Source organism: Archocentrus centrarchus, chromosome 12 (assembly GCF_007364275.1).
Source record: "Archocentrus centrarchus isolate MPI-CPG fArcCen1 chromosome 12, fArcCen1, whole genome shotgun sequence".
NCBI lineage: Eukaryota > Metazoa > Chordata > Actinopteri > Cichliformes > Cichlidae > Archocentrus > Archocentrus centrarchus.
The window spans coordinates 18,729,700-18,748,275 of NC_044357.1; the positions used below are offsets into that span (position 1 = coordinate 18,729,700).

The 18,576-nt window shown below is 38.4% G+C and overlaps 1 protein-coding gene across 1 annotated transcript in view; it reads left to right on the forward strand.

The window, feature by feature from the left end:
* cntfr (ciliary neurotrophic factor receptor) overlaps window positions 1-18,576 on the forward strand; it is a 222,741-nt gene that overhangs the window by 108,092 nt on the left and 96,073 nt on the right. Inside the window, exon 4 of the mRNA XM_030742634.1 lies at window positions 14,714-14,947. Coding sequence (XP_030598494.1) covers window positions 14,714-14,947 — 234 coding nt within the window. The remainder of the gene's footprint in view (window positions 1-14,713; window positions 14,948-18,576) is intronic.

Below are 18,576 nucleotides of genomic sequence, written 5' to 3' on the forward strand. Positions count from 1 at the left end.
TGTGTGTGTGTGTGTGTGTGTGTGTGTGTGTGTGTGCGTGTGCGTGCATATGCTTTTTATTTTTGCAAGTATTCACACATGAAGTTTCTTTGCACATCTGTGTGCCAACAGACGAGTGTGCTGTGTGTGTTATCTGTAGGTTTTAATACTTGCTCTGTGGATACATGGCATGAGAAATACACACTATCAGTACTGTATCGCTACAACAATAAGTTTGCACTAAACCTTTGCATTAGCTTTGTTTTTGCATTTCTGTCTTGCTTACTTTCTTTCTTTTTTTATGAGTGTGTGCCCTCACTGCACACACTCATCCATAACATGTGTTTTGACATTCCTTCAAAGCACCAACAAAGCCTCTTAATTTCTCCCATTTGGCTGTCCTGTTGTTACAGCTCTGACATTTCTGCATTTTTGTGGTTTCACAGTCTGTGGCAAAAAAAAAAAAAAAAAAGGCTGACCTGTCTGTGGCTACGAGTGAGCACGAGTGTGTGATTGTGTGTTTATCATAAAGAGGGACAGAGAGACAATAAAAGTACAAATGGAGGTTAATTTGAGTAACAGACTTTTAACCATCTGTGTATATATTGCCTTTATTTTGAGCTATGATTGTCAGCACTTTGTCCCTGCTTTTTTTCAGTTTCAACATCTAAAACAGAAAAAAATGGCAAAGTGGATGTGCACTGGCTTTGACTCATGTGCAGTACCAAGCCACCTGTCTAAAATAGGAGGGAGAAAGGAACAAAGAAGAAGAGGGAAAAAAAAAAAAGGACTGACTTTTGGGTCATTAAGGTAGAAGTCCATTGATTTTGGCTGTGTCTACCCTGGGCACTTCTTTCCGCTTGTTATTGACCATCTGGTCTGCACTTTTTCACCAGATCTGCTGTCTACACACTGTACAGATTATTTTTAGTGCAAGAGGGAGCATATTTTAATTAATTCCCATATAGCTTTATAGGGAGAAAGAGGTGCAAATGCTTTTTTGAAGTTTGGAGTTTGTTCAAATATAATGCGCAAGGATTCAAACTCAATGAAAGTAAAATAAGACTAAATAGCTTTTTTGTTTGTTTAAAGTTTGTTGTAGTCCTGTTTCTCAGGGTTTGCTGTGATTATGTGTTTATTAAATATTCCAGTATTAACTAACCCAGAGAGTGAATCTGGGAGCGTAAGCTGACCCAGGACAATCTACAAGCATACTATTTATACAAGAGATTACAAGGAAGGGAGAGGTAACAGAAAAACCAGGATCAAAGACAGAGACATGAGAAGGGAATACAAGGGTCTGGTTAGATAACAAGCTCAAGGGGCAGGTGTCAAGATCAGGCTTTACACATAGTATAGTCAAATAAATTGTCTTGACAACCCTTTAGAAGAACAAAGGATACAAATTATTATATTTTTTGTGTGTAAATGTGTCCACACATATTTGCATGTTTGTGTGCACAGCATATGTCCTTACTTGAAGGTACGCACACTGAAACTAGAAAACGTGCACAAAGATACAAACACAGCTACAGAACAATATATTTTTTTATTGTAATCTCTTCTTCTATGCTGATCGTGTTTGTCACGGAGGCCTAAGCTGCAATTTCCTGTTTTCACGCCTATATTCACTGTTAGATGCAAATTTCAGAAACTATCTTACTCAAATTGTTTGCTATTTTTTTCCCTTAAATGATGTCTTAAACAAAACAAAATGCTCGTTGTTTTTTATTTAGGAGACTAACTTTGATCTTATGATCACTTAGGTCATTATTTCTAATCAGGATTGTAAGCTGCTGCATTAATTAACCTAAATTCCTTTGAACTCACAATAACTGAGCATAGTAGAATGGGTATTCCCCACTCCATGTCAAATCTAGCCTTTAAAGCCAAGTATTTATGAGCACTACTGGAACGAGAGGCAGGGCTATCAGGGGAAATTATTTGCTGATAATGATTTTCATTGTAGCAAATGTTATGTTCAGCATCATTAGTCTTCCTCTGACAAATGATGAGCGTGAAACTGTAAGTAAACTTTGGCGTCAAGGACAGAGCAGCAACACCCAAGGATTTGCCCCAGTTCAAATAAATCTGTGTGTTTGCACCAGTGGGTTCTTCTAAAGTTATTTGTTTTACATCTTTTTTCAGTCCTTCATTGCATGCCAGCTGAAGCTCAGGAGACTGAGTAGTAATCTGTGCTTCCTCAGCTGCTCGGATTACAGATGGCGATGTGCTTTGCAGCCGCTGAACTTGACAGCAGCTCCTTTCCTTTCACACCTTGCTTGTTGTGTATTTTCATGCACTTATCTAAAGAATCAGAGACAAAGAAGAAAAAAAGGAGCAGGAGGACATGCACTCATGCACACTTTTTATTATGTGGGTGTGTAAGTCTGTGTGTGCGAGTCATTGATTCTGTGCACATTAGTGTGCACAGCCTCTGCGTGCATTGTCTGCTGTGTTTGTTACATTTCCACAGTCACACATGATTGATTGCAGCTTCAGAACTACTCATGTGCAGGTCCCTCGGTACTCACCAGTACTTGGAAACCAGTCACACAGCGAACACTGTACTCACACAACCATGGAAAGAAATCATTCTTGAATTTCAAGGAATCTCTGTCGCGACAATGACATAGCCCCCAGTTCCACTTGGAATGGCAGTTCTTTGATTGCTGACTCAAATAACAATGAAAATAATGCTGGAAGCCCTCCTGTTGTGTGGTGGAGTTGCGCCCATGCCCCATTTAGCTCCCACAGCAACAGCTTGACAAACTAGGCTGATTGCTGTTCCAAGAGTTAGGTGATTGATGGCTCAGTGGCAGCTACTGCCCACTGGAGTTCAGCAGCAGGACAGAAATAACTTATATGAATTCCACCTGCAAAAATATTCTGTTTGATGTTTCAGTATTTACAGGTATGCTGTTATTAATAGTAACAATTTATCCCAAAACCAAATTTTCATTCTTCAGCCAAAGAAAGTTTCCACAAGTCAAACTTTTCAACATGCTGCAAAAAATTTTTTTATTTGACTATGTAGCTAGTATGGAGAGTAGAAATAATCATTCACACTTATACCTTCATCTTTAATTTTCAACTTACCAACAAAAAAACTAGGAAAGAAAAAAAAAAAAAAGGTACCCAAGTGCATTCATTTGCACTCTGGTGTTTATTTATTTATTTATTTAATAATGCACTACAGTTTTCACAATCTCTTGGAAAATGCACTAGGTCCTCTCACTTCAAGGAGGCCAGAAATAATGTTGAGCCACCAAAGTAATGCACCTGCTTAGGAGCAGATTATAGCCAAGGTTTAACTGAAAAGAATTTTTAAACCATTTAAGTATTATGTATCCCAGGACAGGGGTTTCAGGCGGATATTAAGACATCTCTCTAATGCCCCATAATCTTTATTTCTTGCAGTACAATCTGTCATCAAGTTATTTATTTTGTGGCAATAAATTTCAACGTAGAACAATATATGAGCATAAATTGCTGTACATCAAGTTAGAATTTTTAAATTTAATTAGACACCCATTAGAAACTTAGATATTTTGTTGCTGTCATGAGATGTTGAGGGGCGTCCACGTGACAAGTGATGAGCAGTGATGTGGTAACCAGAGACCACAGAAAGTCAATGACATTCATCAACTGTAAGTGAGGAAGGGCAAATTAGCCATTGGCAACATAAAGTGAGTGGGGCCTGAGTTAAACCTTTCCCCACTCTCAGGTGAGCAATTGAAGCATCTGCCAATGAGAGTGAAGGATACAGCTGACTCACATACAGTATGACAAGATTTTCTACCATAAATCTGTAAATACAGTAGAGGTTTAACCACTCGGGTGATCAGAACCTGGAAAATGTTCTATAAAAATGTCATCTACAAAGCCAGTTGTTTCCTGTGTTTACCTAATGCCAAATATCCATACAAAGAATGAATAGATAGATAGATAGATAGATAGATAGATAGATAGATAGATAGATAGATAGATAGATAGATAGATAGATAGATGACCTTGTTTCTGCACCACAGAGGAAATGGGTGGAGCTATCATAACTATTTATCACATGCTATGCAGTTTTAGTTAAAATTTCCATGCCACTTTAGTTCCCTTGTCAAGGTCATGGTATATTTGCACAGTGTGCCAGTGATGAAGGCAGTAATTTTTTTTCTGATATTATCTTGGAACTCAGAAATTTTGTCATATATTACAGTCCATTAATTAAGACGGTCATTTCTCTATCCATCCCCCTCCCCTTGTCTTCTCCATCCGAAACCCTTTCCTCCTCTATCTGCCCTTCACCTCTCTTTTCACTTCATACTGTGTTTCATTCTCTTGCTAACTTACAACATGTCCCGTTTCCTCGATCCTTTACTCTTTGGTTTGACCTTCTTTGTTCTGCTGTTATTTTCCTCTCTCTCTCTCTCTCTCTCTCTCTCTCTCTCTCTCTCTCTCTCTCTCTCGTTGTCTCTTTCTCTCTCTGTCCATTTTATCACCCCCATCTTCATATTCTCTTTCCCCTTATCTTTGTTTTACTCTCACTCTTCCCCTCTGTCTATATTTCCCCAATTGGTTTTAATAAATGAATGGCTTGGCATTAGCACTGACCTTCGGAGTTTGGCTCTCGGGGAAGACTTGGGTTATGTTAGCTATGTTATTAACCATTAAGATTAGGACTGTAAGGGAGGATTCTGCTGGCTTATGTCTGATTACCATTATCATTATTCAGTCTTGCCAAAGGGAAGCAAAACGAAATATTTATTAGATACACACTTAATTATTAAAACAGATAATAAAAATCTCTTCCCCCTTATCTAATGTTACCATGCTGCCACTGATATTGCTCTTAATGCTATATTGCTTGTATATCATCCCTTAAGACTAATTTTAATCCCATCACCTTAACTTTGGAATTACACTAAAATAAGTAACTGTAGGGAAATAAATTCAATTGTCAATGAGAACCATGAACAATCTGATTTAAAACTGAATTGAATTTGATCCTAGAGGGGAGGGTTAGTTGAATATTTCAACCTAACTGAACACCTATTTAAGAATTTGGATTGATGTCTTCGACAGCATTCAATACCACCATCAACTAAACACCAAATGAGGTAATCATGCCATTTGGAGAAATTATGTTCTATCACTGAATAAGCTAAACTTGTAGAATCAATTGCCAAGGTGCAGTGAAGTGCTTCTGGCTGTATGGTCACCCAGAATTTACTAACATGATTCATCCTTTTTTAAAACTCTTTCTTCCCACCACTCAGTGTTTTTTTCTTTCTGTACCGCAAAACCTACAGATGTTTTTGATCAAAGCAGTGTTATCCAGCTGTCCCACTCCTTTCCCCTCTTATCCCTGAAGCTGACTCTCAGGAATCTTTCTCCCATTCCTCATTTCATGACCTCTCTAATCCAGGCTTGTAAAATATTAACTGCCCTACTCAGTCTCAACAATTCGTCCACCCTCCTGTGCTGTACTGTTTTCCATCTAACATCTCTCTCCTCGTCACCACCCGTTCCATTTCTCTTTCCCTGCATTTCCTCTCCTTTTTTACACACCCCACTTATACTCTCTGGCTCCCAAGTTCCTCCCAGAACATAACCGTCTAAAATGTGAAGTATCAATTAACCCGGTTGCCTGCAAATCTTCCTGTCTTCTCCAGTGGCTTTGGCAAGCCGGATGATGGGCAATGAACAGGCTGACACACATAAACACTCCAACACTGTACGTTTACATGTGCAGTGGGGCCAAGATAAGATGGCAGGAAACAGGAAGTGGATTTATTTGAGCATTGGTGCCCTGACTCATAGACAGACATGCACAGAAAACACGCATACACACTCACATACAAACACTTACACAGCTGCAGCTGCCTCAGTGTTCACATGAAAGGAGAGGCAAATGCAGAGAGCGAGTGAATGTTAAGCTCTCCGTGGGAAAGAGAGACAGGAGAGGATAAAGTGATAACTTCATTCCAAGATGTTTGCGGAGGAAGTGTAAGTGTGAGAGCGTGTCTGTGGGTGCAGAAGTTGCATGTTCATGCATACTTCTGTACAAGTGTGCTTGGATTTTTTTGGTGCCTCTGTGGCCTGTATGCATGTGTGAGAAAAGTGCACATGGGTCTGTATCAACAGTGCATCTGTATCAGCGCATTAATATGTGCATGACCGTGAAAGTGCCAACAGCAGTTTATTGCTGATAGTTATTATGTCATACAGCAGTTAATCAGATCTCTCTCTTATAAATTGCCAGGGGGATTTAGCATTTTGCTGTGTCATACCCCACAAAACATCTAAGGGAGGACCCTGCCTAACCAGCTGTGCCACTGAACAGTCTGTGCTGACTGAGGCAAGAAGACTTCAACGTGCCTGTGAAAATGATTAGAAAACAGTAGCTGTGTGAATTATCTGCAGATGCACAATATACAGCTCCGGTCAAAAATTTACATACACTCATGAGCACAAATGTTACGGTAATTTGGGACTTTTAATAATTTCTTTGAACTGTTCTTTTTCCACATTGAAGTGGTTGCATGGCATGCATCTTTAATGACTTTAAAAAAAAACAAGAATCGGGTGCACTGGTTTGAATTTATTTTCGATTTTCTCTTTGAACCACACAGGTTCAAATGTATGCCTACAGGCTCAAATATATGCATACACCCCCACTAACATTTGGGTAAATGTCCCTTAGCAAGTTGCATCTCAACCAGATGTTTTTGGTAGCCATCAATAAGCTTTTGGCATAAATCTAGCTGGATATTTGACCACTCTTCTTAGCCAAATTGTTGATTTCCTGGTGTGGACCAGGGTTTAAAGCAAGGATCTTCAAATCAAGGCTTCAAGGGCCGGTGTCCTGCAGGTTTTAGATGTGTCTCTGCTTCTACACACCTGAGTCAAATATAGAAGTCATTAGCAGGTCTTTGGAGAACTTGACTCCATACTGACGAGGTAATTCAGCCATTTGAGTCAGGTGTGTTGGATCAGGGACACATCTAAAACCTGCAGGACACCGGCCCTTGGCGCCTGGATTTGAGGATCCCTGGTTTAAAGCATAGTGGACAAATTTTCAATAGGGTTGACATCAGGGCTTTGGGAGGTTCATTCGAGAAGCGTAATGTTAGCCTGCTTTATCCATCCCAAAGCCATTTTTGATGTATGTGTGGGATCATTTTCCTGTTGGAACACTGTCGTGTCCAAGCATGCCCAAAGCATGATGCTACCACCACCATGCTTAACAGTTGGTTCAGTGTTTTTACGTTTGAAAGTCACAACTTTACTTCTACAACATACCTCATCTCGCTGTAAAGAAATAGCTCAATATTTCTCTAGAAATCATTTGGCTGCAAATTTCACTTGAGCTTGAAGGTGTTGATGGAACAGGGGCATCTTGTTGGTGCTGAGACCAGGCACCTTCAACAGTCAGTTGCGAGCTGCCTTTGTTTCTCGAGGGAGGTAGGTAGCATTCGGCAGGTGGTTATCCCCTTTGGTCACACCACAGCAAATTTGGTGCAAAGAAATTCATCTTCTGTCTACATAATCTTTTTAGGTAGGAGATGTCTGAAAAGTAATATTACAGAGAAATATATAACTATAGAAAGTGATGTACAGGATTGTGTAGGCAGTGACCAAAAGGGTTAAATTGGTGTGGCCATAATTTGCATTTTTTTGTGCCACCAAACAGACAATAAACTGATTCATATCACTATTAGTGATATCTCTGACAAACTCTCACAGAAAGTAGTTGTTTTATTTTTTGGAACTGCTTCTTTTAATAAACAGTATCCACGGTTTATATGTGTTTGATATAATCTGAAGAGAGTGCTTGTAGTTGAAATAAAGTGCTGTAGCTTCTTTCCACTGCAAATAAACAATTTTGCTCCAGACTTTGCAAAGCTGCTATCACTGTCAGCTCTGCAGACTGCGATAGCAACCTTGATAATAATTTTGTAAATAAACATGCTGTAAAGCCAAAAGTGGTGTGAGTTTACTTCCAGTTTTGAAATGTGTTAGCCTTTTATTTGGCCTGTTCTCATTACAAAACATTTTTAGACACACGGGTGTCTGTGGCAAGAGGAAATGCAATATAACATCCACTTGAAGTGAATGTTAAAATAACATAACTTTTTGGCCGTTCTCTGTTTAAAATATATAATCACATCATTAAAGGCTAACCTTCTGACTTCTCCCAGTATTATTTTATTATTTCAGCTTTAGAGATTTTTTCCATATAAAAAATTGACTTTTTTTTGCACTTTTGAACATTATTTGCAAAGAAATAAGAAATCTACGGCTTGAGGCTGTGTAATAATATGAAATAATTGTGGAAATGATTTTGATAACTCAGAGCCTGAGCTCACAAGGGTCCAATACAAAGACGAGTGAAGGCCAAAAGTGGAGAAAGGGTGGTGGATCAGAGGGCCCTGAGCAACAGCCCAATCAGCCATGAATAACCCATGTGTAAAATCATAAATAATTTATTGTGTATGCTTATGCTACCTATCAGGACCAAATTTAGTAAATTACGGTTTATCTGACTTATAACAGTATAATAAATTTAAGTAAACTGGCAGCTCAGTGAAGCTACTTTTTAATGCTCTTCTTCTAAAGCTGACATATGATGGAAATACAATATAGAAGTGTGCGTTTTTGTGAAAAATGAAAAATGTGAAAAAATGCATATTGCAAAATTGATCTGAAAAGTAGCTTCTCTGATGAAGAAAAACTTCTAACATTAAATTTGAAATGCATATTCAAGAAGATGCACTGGAAAGTCAGCACAGATTTTTAAGCAAATCTGAGCTCCTGTCAGACATGCTAGTCTGTCTCCTCTGAAAATAAGATCGATAGCCACTATTCTTCCAATCACTGCTGGGCTGTGTGCATTTTATTTCTCTATATCAGTAGAATTGGCCCAGGCAGCATCAGCATGTGCAGCCACCGACTAAAAAAAATTTGATCTTTTCAACCTAAACTGATAATTCTCCTGGGCTCTATCTCTGTGTGTCAGCCAATCCAACATTTTACTGTTGGACTTTCAAAAGGCATGGCTCCCCTTAGGCATACAAATGCGATTCACTGATAAATGTTCTAGTGAGTTACAGCCTGACTGGAAAGTGACAGAGTCACACAGTCTGATATGTACATGGCAATGAATCCACAAAGAGGGTCGCGTGTACATGGAGAACTACACATCGTCACAGGAAAAATACAACTCGCACAAGTGCGCATTGTTGCGGACACACAAACACGGAGAATATAACTCTTTGAGATGGTAAATCAGAATGCCAGCGCTGAACTTCAATTTCATTTCACGCCGCTGCTGTGCAGTCAGATCATAACTTACAGCTGGTTACTCACAGACACACACTTTAAAAATACACATGTGTGCACAAGTGAAGCCATAGATACAGAATGATAGAGCCACATCCTCATACATGTGAGGGAAAGATAGTCTGTGTAATGAAATGCAAACATGCTCACGCATGCTTACAGAGTTGGTTCACCACAATCAAAATTCATCATGATGGTTTAATGGTTTGTAGCTTTGGTTACTACATGCATCTGTGCGTATGAGTCTGTGACAATGTCGGGCTGTTTACCTGCAAGAATTTGTGTGTGTCTCAATAGGGCTGCTGCTCCACCAGCTTGGAGCATATATCAAATTGAGTTCACTTCAAAGCATATCTCAATAACCCTTTTCCATACTGTGTAAGCTGATCAACACTGCTCATCAAACACTGTTAAACTTTAATTACAAATACATGCAAATCAAAATCAAATTTTAAAAGTTGTACTTTTGTGGCATATGTTTGCCAAGGTGCCGCAAGTCTTTTACATACAGCATTAGTTCATTTTAGCCTGTAACCTCTGAACCACAGTTGCAGAATCCAATTATTTGAAACCCTTCTCCAGCTCAGATGCCAAGTTCATCCTCTAAGTCAATGACTGCACTTCATCCAAAGATGTTTGACAGCAGAGCATTAGAAAGGTATAACACTGGAACTTGATATTTGAACAAGTAATTCTAGCTGTGTTTAATCAGCTAATCAAACAGCACGGCTGCTCTTATTCACAAATATCCTCATTGGCACAAGTCTAATGATAATTTGCCCTTAATTGAGCTTTCTGGTCAAATAACTATTAATCATTGTGGAAGGAATAAAGACAAGAATTTATAAGGTGTCACTCCACACAAAAGCAATTTCACATAAAGCAATCAACACAACAGTCTCTGTGTCTCCATCTCCCCTGACTTCTTTCCCTCTATTTTAAACCATCAGTTTCAATTCTTTTCTCGATTTATCTCCTTTTTTTTTTTTTTTTTTTTTTCTCTTCCACTGACTCCATATTCTTAATCTTAACTACATATGTGCTTACCTTGACTTTGGCTTGAAATTTTGAAGCCAAACACTGCACATATATGTGTGTGTGTGTGTGTGTGTGTGTGTGTGTGTGTGTGTGTGTATCCCGAGTGCACAATGTAATGTGAGGTCATGTTTCATGTGCACTGTGTAACATTATGTTTATTAAAATGTGTATGAAATAGGATTGTGGTATAGTAGTTTCATATGACAATTGATGGCTATCATACCACATACATTAGCTTATCCATAATGTTACAAAAGGCAACCAGGCTTAGAATCTCAGCTGTGCATACATAGCTCCTTTCCTTTTCAACTGCATGTTGGATTTAAAAATTCATTTTATATTCCTCTATGAATCGGAAAATAATTCTATAACAGCTCTGATAGTTTCTTAAATGGTTATTGTACTGTTACAATCTCATAGTGTTACACGGTTAGTGTTATGTGCATGCAGTTGTGCAGGTTTATGTACACATGCTCGTGTATATGCATATACAGTATATCACTATACGTTAATCTGCCTATGTGCATTTGTGTATGTGCACCTTACCTGTGCTGGTAAGCACTGAGGATACATGTCAGGGTAGTAAACAACTCATGGAACTAAATCTACAGCTTACTGCTTTTGGGTTTCTGTGAATTGTGTGTTCATTTTTCTTTAAATAGCCTCTGGACAGCAATACTGGATTGTCTTGCAGGCCGAAATATGACATTATGCTGGCTCTTTATAGTGATACAGTAATATACTGAAAACGTCACAGGGCTGCATAAGAACTACAATGCCTTAAAGTGGCCTGCAGAATCTCAGATTTAATGCAAAGTTCAACTTTCCTGGCAAGAAAGGAAAAAAAAAAATGTTGAGAAACTAGTCTTCCCTTGGGCCCTGATGATGTGGTATATGCATGCACACACATACACACGCGCACACTCACAAAGAAAGAAACTTACCACATAACATTTCCAAGCATTTCAGATATATTCTATGTGGTATTATTTTTTAAACATTGAAAATGTGACTTGAATTATGCATTCGCTGTTTTGTTTGTTTTACTTTTAAGTAGCAGTGTCAATTATTTAGCTAGCACCTGATGTTTGTGTTGCTGGCGGTAAGGAAGAAAAAGAGCAGATGAAATGACATTGAATTATATATTGCATAATATAATGTTGTTAAATGAGAGAAAATTTACACAAATTTCATTCATCAGATTGGATGTCTTTTTAAGTTACAACACTGCATAATATTTGTTGTGAGGTGAGACGTTTTGGAGGTATTCACAAAAGGGCTCTAGGGTGGTTATAAGCTCTATACTTGGGCAGTCTCAACTGGCTTCAAACCAAATAAGAATAATAATAAGTGAAATTAGTAACAGTAAATCTTTGTGAAGGACATGTGTGGTTTATATTCTCATTTAGCAGGGAAAACCAGTGTTCTACCACCGCTTTAAGTGCCCTGTCTATTACCAAGAGAACAATAGCACTTGAGTTGAATGCCATTATGGTTATTAGACCTGCTTGTCTGGATGGCCATGAGGCATGAGGACATTATGCAGGGCAGTCTACATATGCGTGAGTGAGTACATGAGTGCAATCATAAGTATCTGCTTGTGTTTCCACTGTTGCTATAAGGTGTATTATGCATGAGTGGCATGTGTATAGACTACTGATCACTGATATACCATGGATGAATGCTAAAGTTTCACCACAATTCATCTGGCATGTAAGTGAGCAGTATCAAGGTCAGAGGGAGAGAAAGTAATGGAGAGGGGAGAGCAAAAGATGATCAATGAGATATACAGAGGGGGAACAAGATAAGAGAGACAGTGAGAATAAACAAAGGCAAACACAAAGGTAACAGCTAGCATCCCCACAGCAGATAGTAGTACTACAACATACAGGTATCACAGACATTATCACATGTTGATTTTTGGTATAAGACCATGACATGACAGTTCTCAGCTGAGGACATTTTTGAAAGCTCTGTGATCTCTTAATGGTTTACATCTTCAGCATATGCGAAAATCGTATACTGACAAACAGGAAACATGAATGCCAGACAGGATGAGGGGAAAGTGATGACAACAGTGTTATGGAATATGTGAATAACTTAAACCAAGCTGGTACATATTGCACACTGTTTGTGAATTATCAACATGGTGGCTCGGGAGCCAACAGTTATTGCTGGACAAGTTGAAGTTCAAAGCAGGGCATTGATAGAGGCAGATAGCAGAGCGTGACACACAGACAAGGGTGGAGGACGAGCGATAAAGATAGAGAGTGACACAGAGAGTGAGAAGAGGAGGAGAGTGTTGATAGGACAGAAGAAAGACGAGAAGAAGTGAGAGGACAAAATGAAATGCAGAGCGATGGCGAGGGAGAAAAGGCAAGAGATGTGACTGGATATTTGAAAGGACTGAGGCAATGAAAGAGTGATGTAACCCGAGAAGATATGAAGGATTGGATGTGGCATTGAGGGGGGACAGGAGAGGTCAAAGAATCAGTGCTGTACATAGATGGGTATGGACATTCACAAGAAAAAGTAATGCTAAGTGCAAAATATTATAGTAGGCGAGCTCTCGCTTTTCTTTCAGCTACTAATAAATACTCCTTTCTGATTAAATCAGTTGGATGACATTCATGACTTTCCACTAATACTCAATACCAGTGGTCAAAGCAATTTTAGCATACACTTTAAATCACTTCTTTTACTTTGATAACTTGCAGAATTAGTACTACAAGTTACAAATAACAATACAGTATATTCTGCAAATAGCTGATTAGAAATTGCAGTGAATGACCATTGACTTAAAATTCAAGCTTTTCTCTTCTCTTGTCACATGAAGCACCAGAGCGCCAGCATCAGCATCAAAGCTAACATCAAAGTCAAACTTTAAGTTTTATGCTAAGATGCAAATAGCTTTTTATGTAAATAAAGTCACACAAACTTGTTCAAAGTAAGTTGACAGAGACGGAGATCAAAGGAATTGTGATTTCTTGCCACTGACATGCATATGCACGCACATTATTTGGCAAATTTGGAGGGCGAGCATGGAGACGGTTCAGACGGACAGAAGAAAAAGTCTAATATTATAAAAAGGGGAAAGATGGCATGAAAAACAGAAAGAAAGGGTTAGTAAAAGGTAATGAACAACGGAATAGAAGACGAAGAGTACACACAGTGTCGGGTTAATGTTAATTGGGACAAGGATCTTGTCCCATTAAATATAGATGTCTCTGTTATGGGACATGAAATATACATGAAACACTGGGTTGACATCTGTATCAGCTGTGTTAAGAAGCATGTCTGAGTAGATCGAGAGATGGAAGCTAGCTCAAGTGAAAAACTGCAAAATGAAAGGCATTGTGGTGAGAAACAAAGGTGGGTGGGGACAGACACACAAAGAAGAAGACAAGGAGAGAGACATCAGACCGAGACAAGGATCTTGACAGCATTTGATCCAGAGCCAGTGGAGGCATTTTTTCCCCCCTTTGTTCATAGTAGAGGGCTTTTACAGAGATGGGGATCAATATTGTATTGTTGTTTCTTGTTGTGCTGTTGATCCTCAGTGTTAAGTGTTAATCTGAGGTCTTCAGTCTCTGTGGTCGCGGCATGTCCCATGAGGCTTATCAACACAACGGGGCTAGTAACCCCCAGTGTCTGGCAAGAACACCCATTAGGCTCACATATAACCCCTAACCCTGGAGGTCACAGTCCCAACAGCCTTCCTGACTTCGCATTGCTGTTAGTTAATAGAAACCTAAAGGCGGCAAAGAAAAGATATGCCAGAATGAACATTGTTTCACAAAATTTACTATTAGAATAGTTTCTAATAGTTAAAATAGTAGTTTTTAATAATAATTCATTATGCAATTGAATTATAAAAATATCCCTTAAGGCACTTAAACTGTAGTCTCAGATGGGCGAAGTAAAGTGATTGATGCCACTGCTAACCCCTGCAACTTCTAAATGTGGAATTTTTGTTCCTTAAGAGTGGAAAATATTTATTCTGTGTACATGCGCACAGAATAAATAGCTTATCGTCTTATTCCAGCTACATGTAATCTCGAGAGTTGGTGTCCAGAAACACACACACATTTAATTTAACGCATTCTTTTCCAACATATCATTTGAGAAGTATAAAAAGAACAAGAACAAGAGTCTTTTCCTTGTTTGTACAAACCAATAAGACCGACTATGTTTAGCTTTGCACATTCTCATTTAACTATGCCGTGATTTTAACCGTCTGTATTCAGTTGCCAAGAGCCAGCATGCACAGAGGGCAGTAATCACACTGCACAGATATTTCAGTTGTTATTAGCTGTTGCTATCACCAGCACTTAATCTTTCTCTCTGTCTCTTTTAGTTGCTAGGAACCAGTATGGGCGAATAGGCAGTGATGTCACCATGCAGTGTGGCTCCCTGGACAATGATGCATCGGTGTCATGGAAGGTGAATGGGACAGATGTGAGGGCCCAGCACCATCTAGAAGGTCCCAGACTGATCCTGACTGAGGTGGATCTGAGTCATACTGGACTGTACAGCTGTTTTCAGAACCCCCATGGTGAGAGGCGTGACACCATCTATCTTCACATTGGGAGTAAGTACAGTAGCTACACATTTGCCCTTTCAGTATTGTTTAGAGTAAGACCTGATAAATCTTTAATCATCTTGAAGGGAAAGTGAATCATTGCAGCTACAAAGAAAGAAAGAAAAAAGGGGAATTAAATCAGACACTGCAGTTAACCATGATGCAATTGTGATGCCAGTTGCACCATAAATGTATGAATTAATAATGTGAATGTTTTACAATTTAGCTTTCATGTATGTGCAAACGCAAAAACAACATGCAAGCACATAAATGATTGGCAACAATTTCAAAAATACTGTGATATGATACTGCTTATAGATGTTTTGCTGGGTCTTGTTCCAGCTATGTGTAAGCCTGAAATTACCCCAGGAATGAAACAAAAAATGAGAGGCAAATTATAATTAAGATACACTGTAAAATGTTTGCTTTTTTAAAACACTATTTTTAAAACTATGTGCAGTATGTGAGTGTCATTCTCACAGTAAAAAGTACCAGATCTTAAAAAGTAAGTAAATATCATGTGTTTAATGCATTTAAAACCAAAGTCCTTTACAATAAAGTAATAGAATTCCTAAAAATTCATATTACACACATTTGCATTATTTACATAAAATGACACAGCAAGCACTCTCCACAGTTCCAGAGATCATCTGCTTCCAAAAGCTTGAAAAAAAAAGGTATGCCTTCAGCTTGGATTTAAAGACATTCACAGCTGATGCCTGTTTGAAGTCATCTGGGCAATCATTCCAGAATTTTGGTGCAACAACGGCAACGGCACAACCCGTTTTTGAAACAAGCTTTGACCGCGGTATGGTCGAAGCTTTTACCACCCCTGCAATCCACTGTGTTTAAAGTAGTAAGACTGAAAAAATATTATTTAATAAGCTGCATCCATTCTGTTGCTGCCACAATAGAGCAGAATAGGACAAGTCATACCTGTAGGTCCTGACATTATGACTCTAAGGGATACACACAGCTGGCTACCAAATTTCCTTTTTTTTTTTTTTTGTTCCCTCCAAATTGAGCACTTTGGCTAAATGACAATGTTAATAGTAAGCTATAATGTTTGAGGGGGTATTTCATTCAAATTTTAAATGCCAATATAAAACTTGAATTGTTGTGATAACAATCTTTCCAGGAGACCCGCTGCCAGCTGACCAGCTCTTATGATTAGCTGTTAAAATTATATTTGGTCTATTTCCTGTTATGGTGTGTATAATCATAATCATCATACAAAAAATAAATGATGTCAATTTAATGGACTGTCATGAGGTTTTGTGAGTTGGCATTGGCCTCATTTTAGATCCACTATTCTCATGGTGAAAGTATTATGCACTTATTCTATGCATAATAATTGTGTTGGATGGAGTGGTAAATAAGAGGACCTGAATGAAGGAGCAAAATACTTATTTGGCTCTTTCTTCAATGTTAATACCTGACTTAATGCATACTTATATATATGGCCTGACAAAGCTTATGTCTTCTTACTACTGCTGTATGTACTAATATAAACGAGTGTTGATGTATGCATGGATTGTCCTCCAGAGTAAAGTGATTTCTTTAACTATCAGATTAGCATTCAGCACTATTTATATTATATCAAAAAACATTCACATATATTACGAAACCCCCTCTTCTCAGTTGTACCTGAACAACTCCTCCATCTTTTAGCTCGGGTGCTGTTTTTGAATTCATCTGTCATTGCAGTTCTGCCTCATGACTGATTGAATCATTATTCTTCAGTCTGTCATCTTAAATGACAGACTGAAGAAAAACTGTTTTTAGTCAACAGTGAATTAGCATCTACTTATTGTAGTAGAAAACAGGGGCACGCTATGTCTGCCGGGCAGCGTTTCTTCACATGAAAGAAATCACTCTCTGTCTCCTCTAAGTTTCAGTCTGTTAGTAGTAAAAGGAATAGACAACATTTTAAATTAAATTTTTACAGATACCACACTGTAGCTGCTAGAAGGCTAGAGAGTGAAATGAAATATCTTCTTGGCATCAGTCACAGCAGGCTACTTCAGAATGGTGGCAAATTTTGATACAGAGCAAGAGAAAACACACGATTCATCACCCCGAGATGGAAAATAAATAAATAAATAAAATAGCCCATGCAGTGTTCATCTTTCCGACACTCTTGTGTTACTGCGTCCACCACAAGCCTATTTTTGAAAAAAAAAAAAAAGCAAATAGAAAGACAGGTCAACTGGTTCATTTATCTTATTTGTGCCAGGGGAAATGTTAAAATGTCTTTCATGCATCACGCATACAAATAACTGATCCAATACAGAATAAATAAACACTCAATGGTTAAAGATATTTTTGAAAAAGCGGTCAGCACATGTCCCCTTTAGCTAAATAGTAAACCATGCCAGTATGATTCCATCCACTTGTCAGCAGAACAAGCACACAACCCATCAAGATTTTATCCCAGTGCTGATGTTAAATGTTACATTTCCAAGCAAATGGTTGATGAATGAGACTATATGGGAGTGTGACAGTTTGGTTAATCATATCAGCAATGATAAATTACAGAATGCTGAAGTAATACTGATTTAATGACTTTTATGTTATGGCAAATTATGTCAGCAGGGGGGGAATGATGCAATTCATAAACAGGCCAGAATATGTGTGTATGTTTAGGTATGCTTAAAAGAGAGACAGAGAGCCTTAGACAGACAGATGAATACAAAATATCTGTGTGCAAACTAGTGCATGTGTTTCTTTTCACCAGTGGTACTCTTCTGTAATTACAATAACACTTTGAAACAGACTCTTATTGTGTAATCATTCATCGGGGGTCAGATCAGGAGTTTGTGAGAACCTACTTTAGTGGTCTGGATTAGCACTGAATATAACTGTCTCAGTAACAGTTGTTGATTTTATGACATGATTACGATACACTGGGGCAGCAACAACTGCAATTCTACATTTCTAAATCTCTTCTGTCCACATTTTATTGTCTGTTATCGCTGCCCTTTTGTTTTCTAGCTACATTTTTTTTTTTCCATTATGTTAACTGCCACCTACAAAACTTTAAGTGTTGTGCAGCTACAGTGATAATGACATCATGACAGGCTACACTTGTTCTGATTACCATCATGATGGTAGTTTGATTTTATGCAGCGTTTATTACTTACACTGGGGGCTTGTTATGTTTCACACAGATAGAAGTGTTATCAGGAGAATAGCACAGAGCCATCTGTTTATGCTTTTTAATTTTTCTCCTTCACTCTATATCTGTGCTTCCCTCAAACCTTTTTTTGATTATCTCTCATCTTTCTTATCTTTCTATAGAATTGGATGTGTATGTCTGTAAAGCACCCTTGCATGACGTCCTTGTTTTCCCACTCTTTTTAGCATCCATCCATCTACTCTGGCTTTTCATTTGTGTTAGGCAGCATCGCTTAGCGTTGTGTTTACACTGGTTTGCATTAGGAACAGTTGTGTTATACTGTGTGTGTATGGGCCCTTGGTCCACCTTCACACCAAATTTATGGAGTGTGTCAACATAATGTTAGCACAAGGAGACAGCACTTGTTTGTGTTGACTTTCATGTGAAAATATAGCACCGCTTTGATGTCTTGTTTCTCTTCCCCTTTGTATTATTTCACCACTGTATATAACTGTTAGTT